The sequence below is a fragment of the Cavia porcellus genome, unplaced genomic scaffold (genome assembly GCF_034190915.1).
Source record: "Cavia porcellus strain 051 isolate PalLab524CR breed Dunkin Hartley unplaced genomic scaffold, mCavPor4.1 scaffold_23, whole genome shotgun sequence".
NCBI lineage: Eukaryota > Metazoa > Chordata > Mammalia > Rodentia > Caviidae > Cavia > Cavia porcellus.
This window is the reverse complement of record NW_026947506.1, coordinates 11171457-11194878: the sequence shown is the minus strand read 5'-3', so window position 1 is coordinate 11194878 and position 23422 is coordinate 11171457. Positions and strand designations below refer to the sequence as shown.

The 23422-nt window shown below is 41.1% G+C and overlaps 1 protein-coding gene across 2 annotated transcripts; it reads left to right on the top strand.

Annotated features, from left to right (window-relative positions):
* Window positions 1-278: 278 nt before the first annotated feature.
* Window positions 279-22280, top strand: Znf248 (zinc finger protein 248). 2 transcript variants are annotated; one of them, XM_013148570.3, is made up of 6 exons: window positions 279-4638; window positions 5700-5796; window positions 5894-5935; window positions 12722-12848; window positions 13127-13222; window positions 18316-22280. In XM_013148570.3, exons 3-6 carry the CDS (start codon window positions 5921-5923, stop codon window positions 19806-19808), a joined length of 1731 nt encoding a protein of 576 aa, XP_013004024.1. In that variant the 5' UTR covers window positions 279-4638; window positions 5700-5796; window positions 5894-5920; the 3' UTR covers window positions 19809-22280. The 2 variants fall into 2 exon arrangements, with proteins under 2 accessions (XP_013004024.1, XP_013004026.1); XM_013148572.3 differs by lacking the exon at window positions 279-4638 and adding an exon at window positions 5125-5265.
* Window positions 22281-23422: the final 1142 nt, after the last annotated feature.

The following is a 23422-nucleotide window of genomic DNA, read 5'->3' as shown; positions in this document are numbered from 1 at the left end:
AACTTTATATTAGTGCATGGTAAAAGATATAAGCCTAATTTTAATCTTCAGCACGTAGAGAGCCAATTTTTCTAGCACCATTTATTAAAGAGGCTATCTTTCTTCCAGTGAATATGTTTGACACCTTTGTCAAAGTGGTTAAGTACGTCTGGAGTTGTTTCTGTATCTTCTAATCTGTTCATTGATTCTCAGGTCTGGGTTTTTTTTTTAATCACAGTAGCTTTATACTATAATTTCAAGTCAGGGATCATGATGACCCTGGTTCCAAATGAATTTTAGGGTTGTTTTCTCTTATTCTGTGGATATGCTGTTGGAATTTTTAATCAAATTATATTAGATCTTTAAAACAGTTTTGGAAGTATGGCCATTTTCACTATATTGTTTCTTCCTACCCAGTGATAAGGGACATCTTTCAATTTTCTGATATCCTCTTCAATCTCCTTTTTCAGAATAGTGTAGTTTTCAATGTAGAGGTCTTTTACTTCCTTTGTTAGGTTGATTCTTAGGTATTACATTTTTTGCATGCTATTATGAAAGGTGTTGTTTCCCTAATTTCTCAGTGAGTTTCTTATTCATGTACAGGAAGGCCATTATTTTTGAGTGTTGATTTTGTATCCAGCTACACCACTGAATTTTCTTATTAAATCTAGAAGTCTTTTTTGGTGACATTTTGGGAGTCTTATATGTAGAGTATCATGTCCTCTATAAATAATGATAATTTAACTACTTCATTTCCTATTATGAATTTTCTTTCTCTTGTCTAATTGTTCTGGCTAAAGTTTCTATAACTATATTGAATAAGATAATGAACATTCTTATCTTGTTGATCTTATTATTTGGCCATGCATACTTAACTGTTTCTTTGGCCTTGTCTCCTCCGACTTAAAGCTACATGCTTACCCCAAGATGAGAATGCCTGATGTCTATCAGGGGCCTTTAGACAGACCCTCTGGAGAATCTCTGACTACTGTTCATAGTCAGAATGGTCATTGCGTCTTACCCTCTCATGGTAGTTAGGGTTACCTCTCCAGAAAGGACAATATTATAAATAGCTGAGTTAGGTAGAAACATTATAGGCAGTTGGGCTGGGTCCTCCAGAGTAAGGGCAAAGATGAAAACACTGCGACTATGGCTAAAGGTGTGCATCTGCTGGAGGCCAGCCTCATGATAAAAACAGAATGACCAGGCTTGAGATAAATGTAACAACTGGTCTAACGAAGTCTAGGTAGACACTGGGCACCTTGGTGGGTGATCAAGAGCCTTGGACTCACTAAACAGTTCTTTGTTTTTCCATGTACACGTGCAATGTGACTGGCTCCCCACTGGACCAATATTACCTCAGAAGCTATACCTACAATCTTATTGATTATAACTGTAATCCATGTTGTACCTACATGGTTGTGCTCTATAAAACTTCCCCCTAAGGAGTGGAGTCCTCAGGAACTCACTTTCTGGTTCCCTCCTCTCAGGAGCTAAAATCTCTCCCCTCAATGAATATTTTCTACTCTTAATATACGTTGTTTTTTAGAATTCATTCGATTTGGGAAACACAAACTTGGCATATCAGACATCTAGCAGATGGGAGTTACAATATTTTCTTTGTATCTTAGAAGTCCTGATACCATTTCTATAACAAAATGAAGCAGGTTTTTGGAAGATCAGCCTAGATCTGACATCAGCCTGAAGAATGAGAGTAAATTCTCTCAGTGGCTCACTCTCACTTTGCAGAGGGTACGTCTTCTACTTTTAGTAAATGTAGAAACCTTCCTACCTTTGTCTTGTCCAGTTCTTTGCTAAGACTAAGTACCTGGCAAGAGTGTACTGAACCCATAAATCTAACAACAGTGGTGCAGGACTATAATCTTGTGTTTCCCAAAAAATAAGGCCCAGGGCCAGGGATTTAGCTCAGTGGCACAAGTGCCTGCTTGGCAAGTAGGAGATCATGAGTTCAATCCCTGAAATAACAACAACAAAAAGGCCCAACTAGAGATTAAATATACCAGGCCCAATCAGCTTGTCCTCACCTTACTTGCCATTACAGAGTAGTCACTGAGCAAGAGAATAGTGAGGTATAATCACTGTTCTCTGACACTGGCCCTCTCCATGGTGCAACCAGCTATTAATTACAGTGGAGGTTTTTTTTCTGGGTGGGTATTATTTGGGAGGAAATAAAGTTCCAGTGCTCTAGGAGGCTGAGGGAGGAGAATCAAATTTCCAGCCTAGCCTGGGCAATTTGGTGATTTAGTAAGACCCTGTCTCAAATAATAAGGAGAGAGGGCACTATGGATGTAGCTTAGTTGGTAGGCACAGGATTCAATCTTCAGTTTCAAAATAAAATAAAACAGCATCGACCAAAAAGGGTTCATGATACATTTTAAGTGAAAAGTTAGTTGTAAAACACTATACGCATATTATCATGTACTAGGTCTAAGATTCCCAAAGCTAGGATAAGGAACTTAACCCACCCTAAACAAAGAAAGTTGGAGGCTCACTGACTCCTGCTACAAAAAAGAATTTTCAGGAAGCATCAATAAGAGGCAGAGGAACAAAGTCAAAGAAATAGACCTTAGGAGAAAGATCAGAGGAGAGGGAGGAAAGGAAGAGAGAGAGAACAGGCAACAGTAAGAGCTGGAGCTGAGGTTTTGGGGGCATTTTCAAGACAAGGGGGATCTAGGATGTATGTTCCCACTGTCAGAATACAAACAATTTACATATGTTTATAAGTTGAGATCTGCTGCCCACTAACATTGCTGCTTCCTTGAGAGCAGAGGATGCACAATTTACAGGTGAAATCGACAGGTCCAAAGCCCTGTTTATAGGCTTACTGTGTCTTTTGGACCTTTAGGAATTTTTTGAGGGAGTTTCTTGGAAAGGAAAAGGCCTTGAGTAATGTTTGTGTCCTAAATTCGCAGTTTCTCTTAAAAGCAATTTTTGTACCCAATTTTTACAATTAAATTTATTGGTACAATTTAGATATACATAATTATCATTCATCATAGGGAATTTGTACCTGTAGATGTTATATCTCGAGTCCCTTCTTGCCTGCCCTCACTTACAAAGCTTTGTTTCTGTTTTATTATTTTTCTCCCCTCCTCCCAATTTCCCTTTCCTTTTGAACAATTTCTTCCTATGTCACAATTCCTATTATACATTTTTATGCTTTTTTACACTTTGTTTCTCACACCAGAGACAATATATTTACACATGTCTGGTTTATTTCACTTAAGAGTATGGTCTCAAGGTGCATCCATTTAACTACAAATGCATCATTTATCCTTTTTTATGTTCTCTCCATTATATGAAAAACACACAAAAGTAAAATTTTAAAATCCCAATTTACTTGTCTCTTTTATGCTTATTTATGTCTTCAGTCCTACCTCAGTATGATCATGGTGTTACAGTACAAAGTTTGGTTCTGCTCGCCATATGACTGCCAATATTTAGAAGTGAGAACCGGTGTCAAGGAAATCAGATTTTATTATGAACTAGCTTGGTTGTGGGCACCCTAATGATGATCTCAAAGAATTGTGGAACAAGATAAGTTTTCGGAGGAAGTGGATTAGTCAACACAGGCCAGGTGCTGCTGAGTAGTTTTCTAGCCACAGGATGAAGGTCATTTGTCATTCGAGCAATGTTTTCTCTTCAGTCCTGCCTCAAAAGACCTTGTCTCCTCTCTTCCCCTCCTGCAAGTCTTTGGATTTTTATGCACAACAACATTATTCTTCCTTCCATTAGCAAGTCCTTAGCACACATTTCAATGTTATTTAAAGACCACTAGGTGGTCCAAATCCTGAAAAACTACTCATTAGGTTGGGGGAACCAATGTTTTTTCCTTTGTCCCGCCCCTTCTCCCTGGAATACTTCACTATAGTAGTCAAGACCACAGCCATTTGAAGTTCAGTACTTTAAAAAAATCTTTTAGGATTTACAACGCAGGGCAAAAGAGGAAAGCACAAGGGCCAGTTCCATAAGATAATTCCAAACAAGAGGATGTAAGCCACTGATATTGTTAGAAATAATGTGCACATAAAAAGATGTGCACGTAAAAGAACGTCCTAGGTAAAGTTCAGGTAGTGGCCAGAGACGAGAAGGTGCTTTCTTTTAAATTTTTTTTTACATACAAAATTTCCTTTATTATTTTGAAACAGTGTCTTGCTAAGCTGTCCCTGGCACTGGTGGCTCTTTCTTTCCTATTAAACACTACATTGCTCAACTGTCTTTTTCCTGTTTCTAGAAAATAACTAACCATGCTTGTCGCTGTTACTCTAGGTGAACTCAGTGGTGAGATGATCGTACACTCCACGGTAGCAAAGATCTCAGAACCTCTGTGGCTCTCCCTGTGGATCTCCTGCTCTAAGATGCAGGGGTGACTGTAGTAGCAGCAGCTATTCACCCCAAATGAGGAAGATCCTCTCAATGAGGGTCTCCAAAGCAGGGTCTGAACTCAGTGCCCGCGCCTGGTGCTTCAATGCAAGCCCGGGAACCCCGCGCCCGCTCGGAGCTCCCCACCACCGCGACCCCCGCCCCTCTGCGCATGCGCACCCGCCTCCCCGCGCGTCCGCTGCGGCCCCGGGTCCCCCGTGGAAAAGCACGCCCAACCTCCGGGTCCGTGCTGTGAGGGAGCGCCGAGTGAGCCGGGTGAGCTGGGCGGGCTAAGCCGGACCCAGGGCCTTCAGGGACGCGCTGGGGGCCCCTGGGGAACAGGAGAGGGGCGGGCCCGCGAGGAGAGGCAGGAACGGCCTGGGGCGAACTCCTGCTGGGAGAGCCTTGGGTCAGCGCGTGGACGCCAGCTCTGGGATTTGAGCGCGCCCAGCCCTGCAGAGTTATGGTGCTGCGTGCGGCCACGCGTGGGGAGTGCGCGTGCGCGGGACCCGAGGCTCGGCGCTCTGCTGGGAGGGAGCGCGCCATGCGTGACGTGCGTGTGACGCGTACGAGCGCGCCTCGTGCGCGGCGAGGGGTGGGGCTGCGGGCGGCGTCGTGGGGTGTGAATGCGACCCCCGGAACCTGAGGCTGTCCGAGTCCCGGCGTCTCCGTACCATGTGGCCGTCAGGCGCGCTCGCCACCCCGGGTTGTCCTGAGCACGCCAGTCCCCTAGGCGGCGGCTGCGTCTCCCCTGTGCGTGACGCTCCGGGCGGGTTCCGGACCGGCCGCCGCCGGCGCTCGGACTGGCTCCCGGGGCTGCGGCGTCCGTGAGGAGCTGGCGCCGGCCCGCGCTCGCCGCTCGCGTGTCGCGGTGACAGCGCTGCGAAGCCCGCGAGAAGCGAGGTGAGCCGAGCCCGGGACTGGGGGCTCGGTGCCCGACCTCCGGGTGAGGGCACAGCCCTTGTGCCTCCGCCGGCCCCTCCTTGTCTAGATTAAAGCTTCGAGAAGAGGAGGTGCCTGGTTCGCATCGCGCAGATGACTGACGTGATCAAAGTCAACCTGATTAAACAGCCTTTTGAAAAACTGAAGAAGTGCGGACAAACATTTAATAAACTTTATCTTGTCTTAAACACCTCTGTCCCTTTTTACAGAGGTTTCTTGGAGTATTCAACCTCAAGGGATTAATGGTGTCAGCACAAAAGTAGATAATATGGCCTCAGTTTCTGTTTTTCTCTCTTACAACAGTAGTTTTGATAAATCCACAGTATTTGCTCATGTAGTGTCCCTGTTATTGGTTAAACTCATCTCTATTTGTTTTTAATTTTTCTGTGTCACAGACCCCAAATTGCTAATAAATCAATAAGAAATGTTTACATTCACTCAGTGAAAAGTATCATGTCTAAGCTCAACGTATATCGGAGTCAACATGGACATGTAAGTATCTTGTGTGTGGAGCTGTGTAGGCAGGTGAATCCGGGAGCTCCGAGGCAGGCCATGTGTGTCCTGACATCCATCCTTCCTTCTTTCTCAGCTCTCCCTCCTCCACTAAGAGCGGAAAATGAGCAAATCACAGGTAAGTTGTTTACTTGCACTTTGTAAGGATTTTTAAGTGGGAAGAAACAATGGGCAAAAGTTTCATCAGCTAGTCTAGGTGTTCAGCACCAGGTGAACTGACAAAAAGTGATGTATAGACAGACTGGAGTATTACTCAACCAATAAAGAATGAAATTTTGCCATTTGTAGTGAAAGGGGTTCATGAACAGTATAGGAATCCAAGCAGCCAAATTGATAAATTTGGAATTTTATTAGCTGAGTTCAGGGCTGTTTTAGAGTTCCATGGAGAGGTGCCAAACTGGGAAGTTACAGAGCTTTTAAAACAAAACCACAAAAAGGCATCCTGTTGGAAACAATTTAGCTAAACTCTTACATTAATGTTTGGTTGACACCTGTAATCTACTTCTTTGTTGAGCAGTTATTTTTCTGGTGTGGGTGCAGCTCATTCTGCTATTATCATGGGACTTGTACCCTGAGTACTTTTCCATTCTCCTGGATCAAATACAGGACACTAGTTAAATGCAGGGCTCAAGAGGGCATCAGTTATGCCAAGCTACAACAGTAGGAAAATGTAAAGCTCTAGAGAGCGACACGTTGAATAAAATAACCCAGACTCAAAGAGACAAATATCAGATGTTTTCCCTAATACTGGAGTCTGAAATGTGTGGTGGCACACACCTGTAATCCTAGCATTTGGGAGGCTGAGACAGGAAGATCGCTGCAAGTTTGTGGTGAGCCTGGGTTACACAGTGAGACCCTGCCTCAAAAAACAAAACAAAAAAAGATGAACATAGAAAGGCAACTATTAACAGCTAAGAGGAAGGGAATCAAGGGGAAGAATATAAGGATGAGTAAAAGGGGAGATGGATTTAATCAAAATGTAAGCTTTGAACCCCCTAAAATGTGAAACTAGTGGGGACTGTGTGTCTAGGGGATAATTGGGTGAGAGGATGAAAGTATGTTATGTGCATGTACAGATTTGCTAAAATGAAAGCTATTAATCCAGATAGCCAGTATGCACTAATAAAAGATGTGAAATAATACAAAACAAAGTTGCATTAAAGGAAGTATACAAATTCAGAGTAGGAAGTGTTTGGCAAAGTAGATGAAGGATTTTTAATTTTACAGGGTTATCCAGGTTATTGTAAAGTTTTCTCTGGTCTACCTAATGACAATTCTGAAATAAATGCAGTGTCTCATGTATTGTCATTTCTGGGTAGAAACATAGTACCAAGGGAGCTGAAGCTTTGAGGTTTGATAGCTGGTGCTCTGATGGTCTTTCTTGACCCAGGAATAAAACCTGGAAGATGTGGAGGGATGGAGGGAGTGTAAGTCTTTGAAACACTGCTAAATGTACCAGTTTTTGCTTCTAGAATTACAGGCAGTTCTGGCTTATGTTTCTACATTTCAGCCTGATAACTATAGCTTTATCACCTCTAGAAAAGGCCTCCAAATCATAATCAAGGCTAGTTAGTGGATTTTTTGGATTTTACTCCATCCTTCAGCAGCATTTGACAGCATTAACAATGGTCTTTGTTTTGAAAATCTCTGTGTGACCTGTTTCTCTGATATCTGTTCCTAACTCTGATTTCCTGCCAGCCCTCATGAAGACTTTTGCCATACATTGTTTATAGGGCTTTCCATTTTTGGTCCACTGCACTTCTTTTTTATTGACTGGTTTCATGGCTCTTTTTCTTTTTGAGACAGGGTCTCACTGTGCAGTTCAGGCTGGCCTTGAACTCACTTTGCAGCCTAGGCTGGTCTTGAACTCGTAAATGATCCTCCTGCCTCAGCTTCCCTGAGTGCTAGGATTACAGGTGTGAGCCACCACACCTGGCTCTCGTGTTTTTTAAAAATAGAACATTTTTGCATTATTAATATACTGTATTAACGTGTTTAAGAAGGCAAATGATTATATTTTTTAAAAATCCTTTACAGACAAGAATGGAAAAAGTAATACAGATGATGCAAAAATGTGTACTCTTTCCCTCCGTTTCTGCTTCTCCCTTTGGGTAGGTTGATAGTAATCCTCCAGAGATATTTTCACTAAATGTGAAAGGGATTTTTAAGATTTACACTGCAACAGTAGCCACGTATTGGGACAGCCCCAGACAAAGCGGACAAAGCAGTTACTCGAGATACCCAGTTTTAATAGTTCTTGTCCTTCCAGTCTCCCCTTATCAAGTTTAAATATGGATGTGCACTAGGAATGTGGCACATGCCTGTCATCCCAGCACTCAGGATTATAACCCTGCTGAGGCAGGGGGACTGCCATGAGTTGGAAGCCAGCCTGCGCTGCCTGGCTGAGACCCTGTCTGAACAAAAAACAAAAAATAAATGTGAGTGCACATTATTGTATGTCCCCTTCCTTCATTTAAGAGGAATCCAATTGTCCTTAGTGCTTCTCAATTTAGGTGCATTGTTTCAACATGCAGATTCTGATTTAGTGTGAGCCCAGGGGCCCTGGACTCTGAGTTTCTAATAACCTCCCAGATGAAGTCAGATCTGCTTAAGGGACCAGGAATCCTGTACATTGTTTTCTATTCTTTTTTCAACTTAGCAGCATGTCACAGAGATTCTGTGGCAGAAAATTGATCTTTCTTTGTTAAAACTGTGGTGATTCAATGTAGATATCTGAGTTAAATTGTATCCCACCTTTTGCTGTTGCAAACCCTGTTAGACTGAACAACCATGTACACATGTATACATGCACGCCAGCATACTCATGTTCTGTACACTCATGAATGTACTGGATCGGTTTAGCAGATGAATTCCCAGAAGCTGATGGATTTTAGTGGCTTTAGTGTCAGAGATACTATCACATTAAGTTCTTGTTGGCAGTGTGTGAAGAATGTTTGTTTCTCCACAGCTTCCCCCACAAATACCTGGTTCAGCTTTCAGGTTTTGGGGAGCAGCTAGGTAAAAAGTGGTATTTTATATGATTTGCATCTGCAGTTTTTTCCCCACTGTGGATGAAGTTGGTTAACTTTGTGTGTCTGAAGGTAACTCATATTTTCTGTAAACTGTTAATATTATTTGTCCATTTTCTCTTAGGTTTCTGCCCCACCTTATCTCTGCTACATTAGGGATAATAATCTTTGTTTATTATATGAGTTGCAAACCATTACTTTCCTGTATACGAATCTATGGATTTAACTGCTGTAGCATTTGGAGACATAGAAAGTCCTTTTTACTTCATGATAATGTCCTCTGCTTATATATATCCTACTACCTTTATGCATTTTATGTTTAAATCTAGTTCATTTAAAGTTTATCTTAGTATGCAAGAACTTCATAGTTAAATTATTATAACATCATTCCACACAACACTTTAAATTACAGCGTAAGCTGTAATTTAAACCCAAGGAGACTTCTTGAGTAATATGGCTTTAGACAGTCAATAGGCTATGTAATTCTTTAAGTGTTGCCCTTTCCAGTGTTTGTCCTGCCTTCCAGTTTAATGCTTTTTCTTTGACCATTTGCCTTTGTTCCAAAGAACTTCTCTTTTACTATTCCTTGTGCTGATCTTACAGCAAAAAAGTTTCTCAGCACTTTTTGGTATGAAGATGTTTATACCTTCCTCTATGAAAGGATATTTTCTCTAAATACAGAATTCTAGGTTGGAATTTTTTCTTTTCTTTTCCCCTTTTGTGCTTTAAAGACATCATCCTAGTGTCTCTTGTTTTTATTTTGAGAATTCAATTTTAAACCTTCCTCCTTGAAGACAATTGGTATTTTTTCCTTTGGCTGCTACCCTGCAGAAGGTTCAGGGCTCCCACCCAGCAATATGACATACAGATGCAAACAAAATACAGAATATTCTTCAGTTGAGAAGTTCTGAGATGACCCAGTGCTTTCTATGAAACAGAGAGCCACAAGTCCAAAAGCTCATGACTTGTATTGATGTCAGTCAGGGAGATGGGTAGGTGTTGCTGAGGAGTGAGTGCTAGGGAAAAGAAACTTCGCAGGAGTTGGTTGTAAGGAGAAGCAGCAGTTTTGTACCAGGCACTGAGGCCTCCAATTAGCAATACAACAGATGGCTTGATGTAGGCAAGGCTGGCATCTTTACTACCAGGAGAGTGTAATCCTGAGTCCCATAGTCTCAGCCAAGATGTTATCTCATGTCTTAGCCCTGAAACCTCTCAGGCTCTTGCTCAAGCACCCATTCCAGCCATCAGCAATTCTTGCCTGCGATGAGACATGTTGGTATCTTGACCAGACTTGATCATCAAACTTTTAGCCAGTTAAAGGACCACTTGCTTCTGTTTCGCTAGCTCTACATAGCTCAGTGAGCAGGGTTGAAGTAAGGGTCAGGGAAAGATAGAGGCAAAAGGCTTCAATATTCAGGAGAACATACCTTGGCTGTCTCCCACAGGCTGCCTATGAAATTTTTTCTTTTTCTTTTTGATTTCTAGTAGTTGATACTTGATACAACTTGATTTTTTTCTGTACATATTTACCCTGTATTCTGAGGGATTTTGATTTTGAGATGTGACATTTTTTATAAGTTTGGGGAAATTCTCAACCATTTCTTTTCTGCAAATATTCTGTACTTTCCTTCTGGGATCAGTTCGTTCTGGGGTCTTCTACTGTAATCCTTTACCGAATGGTACTTTCCAGCCTTCTTCCTTTGCTTGTCTGCAACTTCTCATTCTGACAGAAATTTGGCCACCATTGTCCACCTTGTTAATTGTTCAGTTCTAGTATATAAGTGACCTCAGAGTTGTTAACCTCTGGGCTCCGGTGTTTGTTGATTGTGTGCATGTATTTATTTTTCCCTTTTTTCTGGCTTGGAGGATTGGATCCAAGGCTTTATGTGTGCTGGACAAGCGCTCTACTTCTGAGCCATATCCCCAACTCCTCTATTTCTTGATTATAAGTTAAGCTATTGGAAACTTTCACATGCAGGTTTTGGTACAGATTTAAGTTTTAAAATGAGTGAATACCTAGAGTGTGAAATTGATGGATTGTATGGTAAGAATTATAATTTAGTTTAGCTTTGTACATAGTTGCTCAGCTGTTCCAAAGATGTGACATCATTTAATGTTCTTTAATTTAAATCTTACTTTTTTGCAATATTGGGGATTGAATGCAGGGCCTTCACACTGAGCTACATCCTGGGCCCTTTATTTTTATTTGGAGATAAGATCTCACTATGTTACCCAGGCTGTGCTCAAACTTGTGATCCTCCTGCCTCTGCCTCCATGTATTGTGGGATTACAGGTATGCATTATTACAAGTTCTTTCATTTCTTTCAATTTTTGCCTTACGTATCTTGACAGTCTTTTTTGTTAGGTACATCTGGCTTCAGTTTGTATATTCTTTCTCTAATGTGATTTTTTTTGGTAGTAGGAATCGAACTCACAACCACACACTTAGCAAGCAAGAGCTTGAACCAGTGAACTAAATCCCCAGCCCCCATTCTAATGTGATTTTGAATCCATCTAGTGAGCTCTAATTTCAGATATTGTATCTGGTAACTCTACTGCACCCACTCTGTGTGTGTGTGTACATCTACATAAGAGATACCTGAGATCACCACAGGCTCAGGGACTCCCTAGGGTAATTCAGCAGGTGGTCACTTTTAGAGTAAAAGGATATAAAGCAAAATCAGCAAGCTACTAAGAGTCTTCTCCCTCTGGAGTCTTGCAGAACAGCTCAGGTGTGTGTCAGGGAAGGTTGGACATTTGTTGCCCTAAGTTTTTATCAGGGGCTAGTTACATAGATACTATCTGCCTAGTATGTAGCAAAAGTCTAGCCTCTCAGAATGCATATACTCAGTGTAACCAAACTACACAAACAGCTCAGGTGTGGTGAGTTGTTCTTACTAGGGAGTGTGACATGGTAAGCCTCCTTCTGAGATCCACACCCCTAACTGCCAGCCCCCGGGCCCTGCAGCAGGCTTTTCAGAGATCAGCATTCTCTGACCTGCTCCCCACACAACACAAATGCCATATAACTAGTGAGCTTTTTCCATTATTGTGTTGTTCATATTTTCCTCTATTTTACTGAATATATTAATCATAATTCACTTTCAAATTCTTGTAAATTCCAGTACTTGGGTCACCCATGGCTCTGCTTTTATTGTCATTTTTCTTGGGTGCCTGTTCCATTTTTTTTTTTTTACTGGATAGCAAATACTGTGTTTTTGGGTGCTTTGTTTTGTTGCTGTGTGTTTGGGTGCTTTGATACAGGGTCTTGCTATGTCGTCCACAATGGCCTTGAACTCGTGACAGCCCTCCTTTTTCAGCCTTCCAAGTGCTAGATTCATGGGCCTACACCACCATGCCCAGCTGAATATTGTGTGTAAAAACAAGGAAACATCTATGATGATGCCAGAAAATGATTTCTTCAATCAGAAGAGATTGATCTTTTTCTCTGGTAACTTTAATCAGTTATGAGTTTCTCGTGGTCAGGGCCTGAGCCATGCTCATTTCAATCTAATTATTGATCTTAGTGACTGCCAGTTTTGTTTCCTGGTGAAAGTTACCTAATAATGTGAAAGATACTGTTTCTTTTTTTTAAGATACTGTTTCTTATTAACTCCAACATACACTTTTAGCTCCTCCAGTGCTCCTGAGTGTATCCTGATCAAGCCATCAGCACTTCTGAACCATGCTTTTTGTTTGCAAAACAAACCTTCAGTAGAAATTCAGTTTGTATAAGATATCTGGTCTACTGTAGCACAAAAAGAGCTATTTTAGTTGTCATTTTTCAGTAAACTCTATAGAAGCATTAGTTCTGTTGAACCTTTTCTACATCTAATTCTGACCACTTCACATAGAAAAGGGACATTCTCTTTCAGGAACAAGTGTCATTCAAGGATGTATGTGTGGACTTCACTAAGGAAGAGTGGTGTCTGCTGGACCCCACTCAGAAGCTACTGTATAGGGATGTGATCCTGGAAAATTACAGCAACCTTGTCTCAGTAGGTAAGGATTTTTTTTTACGTGGCTGATAATCACATTCATTTTCAGCTCCTAAAAGTGAATGCCCTGAACTTTTCTGATTTAAAGCTTGAGATTCAAGGCTCTGGTATGACTGATCCCTTGTGGCTGTTACAAAGAATATTTTCTTACCACCTGAGGGATTGGTTCATTCAGGTACCTTCTTTGAACAGTTCTTTAAACTGTACTTTTCTTTCCCTTAAGTTTTTCAGTGACTGCAAAGGTGAGCTGTTTACCCCACTTTTGTTATTTCCTCTTGCCAGGGCATTGCATTGCTAAGCCAGAAGTGATCTTCAAGATAGAGCAAGGAGAGGACCCCTGGGTGTTGGAGAAGAGATTCCCAAGCCACCACAACCCAGGTAATTTACCAGGGCCACAGACAGTGAAAGGCAAGAGGAAATTAGTCTTACATTGGGGCTGGGGATTTAGCTCAGCTGCATAAGCACCTGCCTTGCAAGCAGGTGGTTGTGAGTTCGATCCCTGGTACTGATAAAAAAAAATTAGTCTTACATCATTGGTGTAGAGTTTGTCAGCTTTGGAATATTTTTCAGAAACTTTGGTTTTTAGCCAGAAATCTTTGGAAATGACCAGGGACATGTGGCCCACATCCTGTTACCTCTTTTTTCCTCCTACTGGGGTCTTCACTGAATTATTATTTCCTCACCCTGCCTTTTCTTTTTTTTTTTTTTTTTTTTGTAGAAGTGTTTTGCTAAGTTGCTGAATTGCTCAGGCCAACTCTGACTTGCAGTCCCCCTGCCTTGGCTCTGTGCCACCATGCTTGGCTGTTCTGTTACCTTAGTTGCTCCTCCAGGTATCACTGTCACTCATAATTGCTTTTCTTTCTTGATACTTTCAAGTGACTTACTTTTACCCCTAAAGTCAATTGACCTTATCTTAGATATTTTTTCTTGGTTGGATTTTCTTTCTTTTCAAGTTGTTCATCTTCTCTCTGTTTTTATAGAATATCTTTTATTAGCCAGCATACACACAATATATTCATGTACTTCTTCCACAGATCCATTTAACAAATACATGATGATGAATGTTTACAGTGGCCCAGATACGTTTTAGGTAATAAAGAATAATGTCCCTGGTGTCACAGAGTATATATTACCTGAGTGGCACACACAGGCATGTATGTAAATGTGTGTGTGTGTACGTGCAGACCCTCTTGGGTGAAGGGCAGTACTGTGAAGAGTTCGTATGAAGAAAGGAGGATGAGCGCATGAGGGAATGTCCTTTGGTGGAGGGGTCAGAGAGGACTTTTATGAGGTTCCACATGAGTCACAAACCTTGGACAGAGTGAATGTGAGCTGTGTGGATCAAGAGTATGCAGGAAGGGAGCACACTGAAGGCCAGCTCTCTCAGACAGGTGTGTGCTTGGACTGTTGGAGCAGTGCTGGGGAGCTGGATGTGACCGGAAGTTACTGGCAGCTATCGGCCTTCTCTGTAGTGACTGTGCTGTGGTGTGTTGAGCTGGACACGCAAACAATAGCAGTTAGGGAGGTATCGGCTCCAACCGCCAGAGGTCCTGAGGAGGAGATGAAGAAAGAGTATAAAGGACAGAAAGAGGCAAGAATGTTTCAGTGATTTGTCTCAAGCAATTGGATAAATTAGGAGCCATTTCTGAGCTAAAAAAAATTATGGAGGAGACATGATGGGAGTTTTGGCAGGTTTAATATTGGACAAGGTTGGGAGTAACTGTTAGGATCTAATCCTGTATTGCCTGGGAGGTTAGAAGTGTTTCAGTATGGAGTTCATGGCTGGGGCCAACTCTGAAAGGCTCCAACATCAGAGGGTGTCAGAGAGAATGGGCTAGATTTTGTGAAAGGCCAGATGGTCACCAGGTGATGTGGCATACTCTTGATTCTAGCACTTCAGAAGGCTGAAGCAGGAGGATAACAAGTGCAAGGACACCCTGGGCAATTTAGTGAGACTCTAAAAATCAGTGCTAGGGCTGAGGATTTAGCTCAGTGGCATAAGTGCCTGCTTTGCAAGAGCACGTTTGTGAGTTCAATCCCCAGTACCAAATAAATAAATAAATCAGTGCTAGAGTACTTGCTTAATAGGTATGAGCTCTTGGTTTAGTCTGCAGTACTGCAAGAAGGAAAAAAGAGGCCATAAGTGCCTCAGTGGCCTAAGCGCCTGCTTGGCAAACGCAATGTCATGAGTTTAATCCCTGAACCAAAAAAAAAAAAAAAAAAAAAAAAGGAAAAAAGAAACACCAGACACCAGACAGCCAGGTAGTAAGTGTGTTAGGCCTGTTGGCTGCATGTGGCCTTTGCTGCTATTGATCTTCCTTTTCCTTAGTTTTTTTTCTCTCCCTCTTCGTCCCTCCTACCTCCCTACTGCCTCTCCTACCCTTCCCCTTTTAAAACACGGAAGACAGTCTTAGTGGCGGCGCCATTGCCATAGTTTGTCACCTTTTACTAGAACCTGGTTGTATGTAGGTGAGCGTAGTCCTGGGACAGTACTACTTCTCCAAGGGGTCAAATCCATCCGGTGGAAGAGATTGAGAGGGAACAACTTGAGCTACACAGAAGCCAGCAAATGCACTTCCCAGGAGTCAGATGCCTTCTGAGTTTCCTGTGCACATTTGTTGTCACCTCTTCCTAGCTTTATAATACTCTTATTTTTCTTTCAAAACTGCTCATATCTCTTCTGTGTTTCTTCATTCCTGATTAGCTGTAATTTCTAATTGGTTCTTTTGTGTTTGTTTTTCCTTAAAGCATTCAATTTATCTTTCACTAACCTGACAGGTACCTGTAGAAATAAATGAAATTAAAGTCTTCTTTCGTTGACTATTGTAATGAGGTTCTATTCTGTCTTAACATTTATTTTTTCTACTCTCCATACTGTATTTCATTTCATATTGTCCTGTGTCTTAAATTATGTTTATGCATTCACTTACCTAAAGCTTACTTTGCCTTTTTGCAGATAATTAATACTGAATATGTAGTGTTTCAACATTGCATAGCGATAGATGATAGAGGCTTGGGAGTTTTTTGTTGTTGGTTTGTTTTGCTTTTTTTTTTGTTGGTCTTTTTGAGACAGGGTCTTACTGTGCAGTTCAGACTGGCCTTGAATGACCCAGGCTCACCTCAGACTTAGAGCAGTCCTTCTGAGTTCTGGAATTACAGTGTGCACCACTATACCCAGCATGGCTTATTTTAATTGTTTTAAGGTAGAGCAATATTTTAATGTTAATAGACCATATTTTATGACTGTAACCCACTAGTGGCCATAAGCTCCAAATTCTGATGATCAAGTATCTGTTGTTTTGAGTTTCTTTTCCTACTGAGATTTCATTCTTCCAAAAAGAAGGGCCACTTTTTTCCTAATTTTAAAATTTGGGTAGAGTGTTGATTTCCTATGGAGCCAAGTTTAGGAGAATTTCTCTTTCATCCCTTCAAAAAATATTCTGTAGTACTCTTCCTAAATGTACATTCCCATATTTTGTCCTGGTATTTCAACTCACTAGGTAGAGGTTGGAAATAATCCCTACATGCATTGCTTTTTTAAAATTTAATTTAATTTATTTTTTGTACTGGAGATCAAACTCAGAACTTCATTCTTGCCAGGCAGGCACTTACGCCACTGAACTAAATCTCCAGCTGTGCATTGCTTCTGAAGAACCATTACTGTTCTTTCTCCTCACAAGAAGCAAGGAAAATGAGACTAACCACATGTCACAAGGCAGGCTGTGGTCACACAGAGGGTTGGTGTAGAGCTAGGGTTTTATGTTACAGTGAGTTACACGGACAGTAGTTACTAAAAGATAGAATGCATGGAGTCTTACAGTGATAGGATTATTATATTTTTGTCTTTTATTGGTCATTGTTGCTGTTTTCTGTGATTATGGTTACTCTAGCACTCTTTTCTATTATCATTGTTGCTTTTTTAGTTAAGGAAAGTAGCATTTCACTGAACAGGCTCCACCTTCCCAGGAAAGCCCCGGGTAGAATGCTTCTAGTTGAGTGATGGGATGTTGTTAATGAGAAATTTGCAAGAGCTGATAATTAGCTATATCTGTACAGACATTTATAATGGATTTATGGAATATTGAATATTTCAATGTGAATCAGTTGGTGTATTTTTTGTTTGATTGTTTCTTTCAGTTTGTTTTTTGCCAGGATGACAACTTCCACCTGTTGGTCACTGGAGCAGTGTACTCAGGGATGCCCTGCCATAGGGTGTGTGTGTGTGTGTGTGTGTGTGTGTGTGTGTGTGTGTGACTGAATGTGACTGAATACTGAACCCAGAGCTTGACACAGAACTCTGCCACTAGGTTATATCCCCACTCCTTTTTTTTTTGAGACAGGGTCTTGCCAGACTGACCTAAAACTTGGAGTCTTCATGCTTCAGGCTCTCCAGTAGCTAGGATTATAGGTTTGCGCCACCACACCCAGCAGATACTCATATTGCTTGGATAGCAGCAGTGAGGTATAGCCAAAAACTTTTGTGATAAAGTATAATGAAGGTCTCAGTATGTACACACACACAAAAAATGGCTCTTACGGGGCCCAGATATAAATAAAGGCCACAGATAAGGCTCCACTTAAATCATCAAACTTAGATATAAAATAAAAACTGAGAGATCAAGGCAGACTTAAAATATGTAGGTATAGAAGTAGTGAGGCTCCTGCTATAATAATCAGGCTGTAAGCAGGTAAGGGTATAAATCTTGTCCTGACTCTGCCACACCACATGCTTCCTCTGTTTCATTTTCTTGACACTGTTTATTAGAGCAGACAACAACAACAAAACCTCATCCCATTCCCAGTGAATTTCCTGTTCTTTGAATAAACAACTCACAGATAAATGTCATTCCTATTCGTCATGTCTGGAGTTTGTTTTACCTCCTCCGGCGTGCTTTTCCACAGTGTTTTAGAAAGTCATTCTTGTCAGTAAAATTAAACTAGATCTGGGCTATCAAAGTATTCTTTTGAACCTGAAGAAGTTGGTGTTCACAAAACTTCAGTCTGGTGTTGATGTACAAAGTAGAAAACATGCATGATTGGGGGCAGAAGCCTGCGCCCATCTTCCAGGCCTAAGGCTAAGCTCAGGGCTAAGCTCTGTCTGTCTCTGCCCCCAGAGATCATTCTGTGAAACTCTGGCAGTGCTTGTCTTCACCTTCCCTTTGCCTCTTTGGGGCCACGTTTCCCTGTTTCTGAATCAGTCGTTCTGTTGACTGCTGTGCGTTTGATTTCCCCTTTGTCATATCCAGTTTTGAACATGATGTGAGCTTAAGCGTCAGCTTCAGCTCCCTACTTCCACAGCAGCATGTCAGTGTTTTCCATTCAAACTGGAGGGAAAAAGAAGTAGATTCAGTTCATTTCTGGAATCCTAGTCTTGACAAGTAATCAACGATGGTAAAGGGTATTCGTCTGAAGTCAAAGTTCACCAGAAATGCATTAACACTCATACGATGTGTTATTTTTCTCATTTCTAGAGAGGAAGTGGAAAGCTGATGACCTGTTAGAGAGCAGCCAGGAAAATCAAGCTGAACCTTTTTGGCAGCTCATATTCACCAACAGCAAAACAGTAAGTGTGGAAGGTGATGACAGAATTCGAAGAACTTTCAGTCTGGACACAAACACCATTTCTTCAAGAAATTTCCCCTTCAAAATATGTGGCTCATGTGAAATGAGTTTGAAAAACATTTCAGGCTTAATTATTAATAAAAAAAACTATTCCAGAAAGAAGCCTGATGAGTTTAATGTATGTGAGAAACTACTCCTTGATTTTAGGCATGAAAAAATTCCTACTAGAGAGAAATCTTATAGTTATGATCCAAAAAGGAATGTCCTCAGTCATCAGGATCTCACTCAACCAATTTTTGATAAACCTTTTGAATATAACGAAAACAGTCCAGGCTTCCATGAGCAGATGACCTTTTTTACAAATCAGAAGTCCCATATAGGGGAGACACTCTGTAGATACACTGAATGTGGAAGAATGTTCAACAGCTTAAAGCTCAATATATCCCGGAGAACTTGTTTGGATATGGAGCCACATGAATGCAGTATCTGTGGGAAGGCCTTCTATGTGGACTTACAGTTCGAACATCAGAGAACTCTTACCGAGGACAGCCTTTATGAGTACAATGAATATGGGGAAATCTGTGACAATTCAACTTTCATTACCCATCAGGGAGCTTACACAACAAAGATTCCCCAAGAATATAAAGTGAATGATAAAACTTGGGAAAAATCAGCGTTCTTTAAAAATCAGATAGTACACTCAGGGGAAAAACGTTTTGAGTACCATGAAAATGGGAATAATTTCAGCAAGAAGCCACATCTAACCCAGTCTCGGAGAGGTCACTCAGGAGAAAAAACCTTTGAATGTGGTGAATGTGGCAAAACTTTCTGGGAGAAGTCAAACCTCACCCAGCATCAGAGAACACACACAGGAGAAAAGCCCTATGAATGCTCTGAATGTGGGAAAGCCTTCTGCCAGAAACCACACCTTACCAACCATCAGCGAACACATACAGGAGAGAAACCCTATGCCTGTAAGCAGTGTGGAAAAACTTTCTGTGTGAAGTCAAACCTCACTGAACACCAGAGGACACACACAGGAGAGAAACCGTATGAGTGTAGTGCATGTGGGAAATCCTTCTGTCATAGATCAGCCCTCACTGTCCATCAGAGGACGCATACAGGGGAGAAGCCCTTTATATGTAATGAGTGTGGTAAGTCCTTTTGTGTGAAGTCAAACCTCATTGTACATCAAAGAACTCACACAGGGGAGAAACCTTATAAATGTAATGAATGTGGGAAGACCTTCTGTGAAAAATCAGCTCTTACTAAACATCAGAGAACTCATACAGGAGAGAAGCCCTATGAGTGTAATGCATGTGGGAAGACCTTTAGTCAGAGGTCAGTACTCACTAAGCATCAGAGAATTCACACAAGGGTTAAAGCTCTTCCAACATCCTGAGTGTTCAGAAACCTTCAAAGACTCAGATTTACTGTACAGTTTTAAAATGAGATTAGAGAAAGCCAAAGAATGTCACAAAACTAGGAAATAACTTCACATTTAAATATGTAAAAGCTTTCAAGACAAATAACTTTACTGGAAAATTTGTACTGAAGTGAGGTCTATTAATTTAAGTAATACTGTAAAAATCTTTTAACATGTCATCTGCCAGATATATATATGGCAATATTCATTTTCACAATGGAATCTGTAGCTTACAAAAACTGAATGACAGTAACATTAAGCATATGCGAAGAGTCCCTGAAGTTTATAGGCCTCATGTGAGTATGCCAATGTAACAAAAATTTGGGATATATTAATTCATATGTTGGAGCCCATGAGCCCTTATTTCACTAACTTATAATATATATTAATATTTTCCACCTACATTCCACCAATGTCTTTGTATGTTCTTAGGATTATATATGTATGTGTACATATATGTGAATGTGTATATATGTAAATATATTTGTTCACACATACTTAGACATTCAGTGATACCCTCATGTTACCTCATACTGACTTAAAAGTACTGCTGATTGTTTTCAGGAATATTGTAAGCCGGTTGTTAAACATGGTCATTATTTAAAATTGTATACATTTACAGTTCTATTTCAAGAGGTAATATTCATCACTTCCTAATAATGTTGCCACATTTCACAGTTACCTGTGTGGTTCAGGTTACTTAGTGTACAGTGAGACTACACTATGATCACGTGCTACAGCATGTGTCTTCCCAGCACGTGCTGGTGGCTTCACCTTAATAAGAATATTTACACTGTGGGAATCGGAAAACTCTACATTTTAGAGTTTTTGTTTCCTTAGAGAACTACTATCACATATTGATAAGCATCCCTATTTGTATATAAAAAGATTGGGCAGGTTTGAAGTACAAACCTCATACCCCCTTTTTTGTTTTCTGAAATAAATAAATGAATATGGGCATTATTACTGAATTGCCTCTTCAATAAAAAAGCCAAAAGATGTTGTTGTGAGGTTTTTAACTACCTCTCCACCAGTGCAATTTTAAATGCTACCAGAGTCTCTCTACAGGTTGACCATGTGTATTTTTAAGTGAAATACTTTTTTTTTTTTACAAAGAACCATGTCACCTGCTTTTGGCTATTTCCCAATGTAGCTGAAGATAGCCAGTATTACCAAACTTCAGTGAAGAATTTAAACAGTATTTTTCTTTTTTAGTTTTTTCAGCTGTCTCTGGCTCAGTCATACAAACACTATTAATAAGGATGGTGTCCACACTATCATGCAAAGGTTAACATCAGTTCTAAACAGCGCTCAACTCCACAGATGAAAAGTGGTGGTATGTAATGACATGCCCCGTTCATATTCTTGGCATCTCATTGTGGCTCATTTCAGGCACGATCTCTGTAACCCCAGCTCTGTGTAGGCCAGGAGATGTGTGCTTGTACTTAGGAGTCAGTGTTACCGTGCATCTCCACCTCCCTTGTTCTGTGCTGTGTTCTCTGGGAACACATTGGTACGGGTTCCAAAAGACACTGCCTACCTGATGCTTCCTTGCTGAGCTGTTTTAGCCGTTTGTCCATCTCCCCTCAGATGCCTTGGGTTGGATCCAGGGTGAACATGTGAACAATGAGTTGTTTTGGGGTGGATACTCTCCTGTACTTCTGGGAATGATTTTGGTTACAAAGTAAAGAAATGAAATCTGAAAGACATGAGAAGAGATTGTCCCTCTTCACTGGACTTTTTCACATCTCCATGGGATATGGCTGTGTGGCCTTGTTGGACACTGACTTGGAAGACAGTGCAGAGTGGGAGAAGTTGATCCTGACATGAGGTCACCGAGCTGCTCAATTCCACCTGCTGTCGTCTGGGCTCTCGTATCACCCCTGATAAATAATAACGCTCTTCTTATTCTTAGGACTTTCTGATACTTAAAGCTGAAGGCTGATCCAGAGGAACACTTTCTAAGTCTTAATATTCTGTACAGTGCTTTGGGGGAAAAAGTATTTATTTTCACAAGTTGATACAAGGATGGATGTTTGTATAGGGCCTATACAGCAGGGAAGAAAAACAACTAAAAGATTTTTACTCGCAGACTTACTACCATGGTGTGGGCCAGAAACAAGGAATATTGACACACCTAGAAAATAGTGTCTGCAGGAAGGCATTTCAGCTCCGAGTCCTTCGGGACAAAGATGGAAACACCATTAGCAGAGCCCCATGAGAACTGCTGTCATCACTATCACTTAATAGAACCACCTGCCAGATTGCTACTGCCTCCCGTGAAGAACCCAAGCAGATGCATTTCAGGTGAGCCCCAGTGGACACTGAAAGGTAAAGGGAGAGTCCGGGTGGAGGAAATGTAAAGTAAGCAGCATGGCATTTTTAATTTCTGTAAATTCCTCTGTAAAAGGCTCAGGATGAGAAATAAAATTATAATGTTAGCTGAAAGCTGTGTCTCTGTTATAGTTCCGTAGTGGCATAAGTAAATTCCCTGTGAAACCAAGCCCTGCACCAAGTACACAGTCTTTAGGGAGACAAATGGAGCAGGCATTTTATTAAATTGCATTATTCACATATCCTGTATCCTTATGAAATAAGCAACTTGAGTATCTGATCAGAGCACCTTGTGGATTTAATGTAGCAGTATGACGCATGCACTCAGACATGTCGTGACCATTATTTGTCTCCCTGGTGCAGCTTTCCCTCAGTGTAGAACCTGTCCTCACCACAAAGGCACTTACCGGAGGTGGTGCTCTTCGTGACCTGTATTGCTGCAAATACAGGAGTGATCATGTGTTCCCCAACGAACCAATGAGAATGCATCTTCAGGTAGTCTTTCTAGGATATCATCAAGCATCATGTTTTTGTTTGTGATGGAAGTTTTACAAATTTCACAAAGAAAATGCACTATTCGTATGTGTTTGTGTATGTGTGTATTTTGAGACACTGTAATCCAGACCAGGTTTAAACTCACTAGCCTAGGCTGGTCATGAACTCTTGGGCTTCCTGCTTCAGCCTTTTGAGTGCTGGGATTACAGGCAAGCGCCTTTACCCCAACTTCCTTGCATTACAATTCAATCAGCCTGCAGCCAACACAAAACAATATACACTTACAAAGGACATGATAGCATTTAGTGCTATTAAGAAGAGAAATCAGCAGAGGGATGGCTTGGTTTTAGATAGAAAAATATTTCACTGAGGAGGCTACCTTAGTGGAGGAGCCAAGTGTGTATCTAGAGGAAGAGTGTGAGGAGGTATAGAAGCCTATTTCCCCAACAGTTTCACACAATTTTTTGCTTCATGAAACAGCACTTAGTCCTAATGACCTAATGTATTTCGATACTTTCTTTTGTGACCTCCCTTTCCCAGCCTCTTCTTAGCACTTAGGTGCTTGGGCTTTGCCCATGCAGGAAAATTCTTGACCACAGAGCTACATCCCCATTCCTCAGATACCACTTTGTAAGAGAACAATCCCTTCAGGTACCTGAGAAGGTTGAGAAGTGACATTTAATATCATCCTTTCCATATGTAGAGTCCATACTTCGGGACAGTTATTCCTCTGGGCTTGACATCCTCATCTATAAAATGGG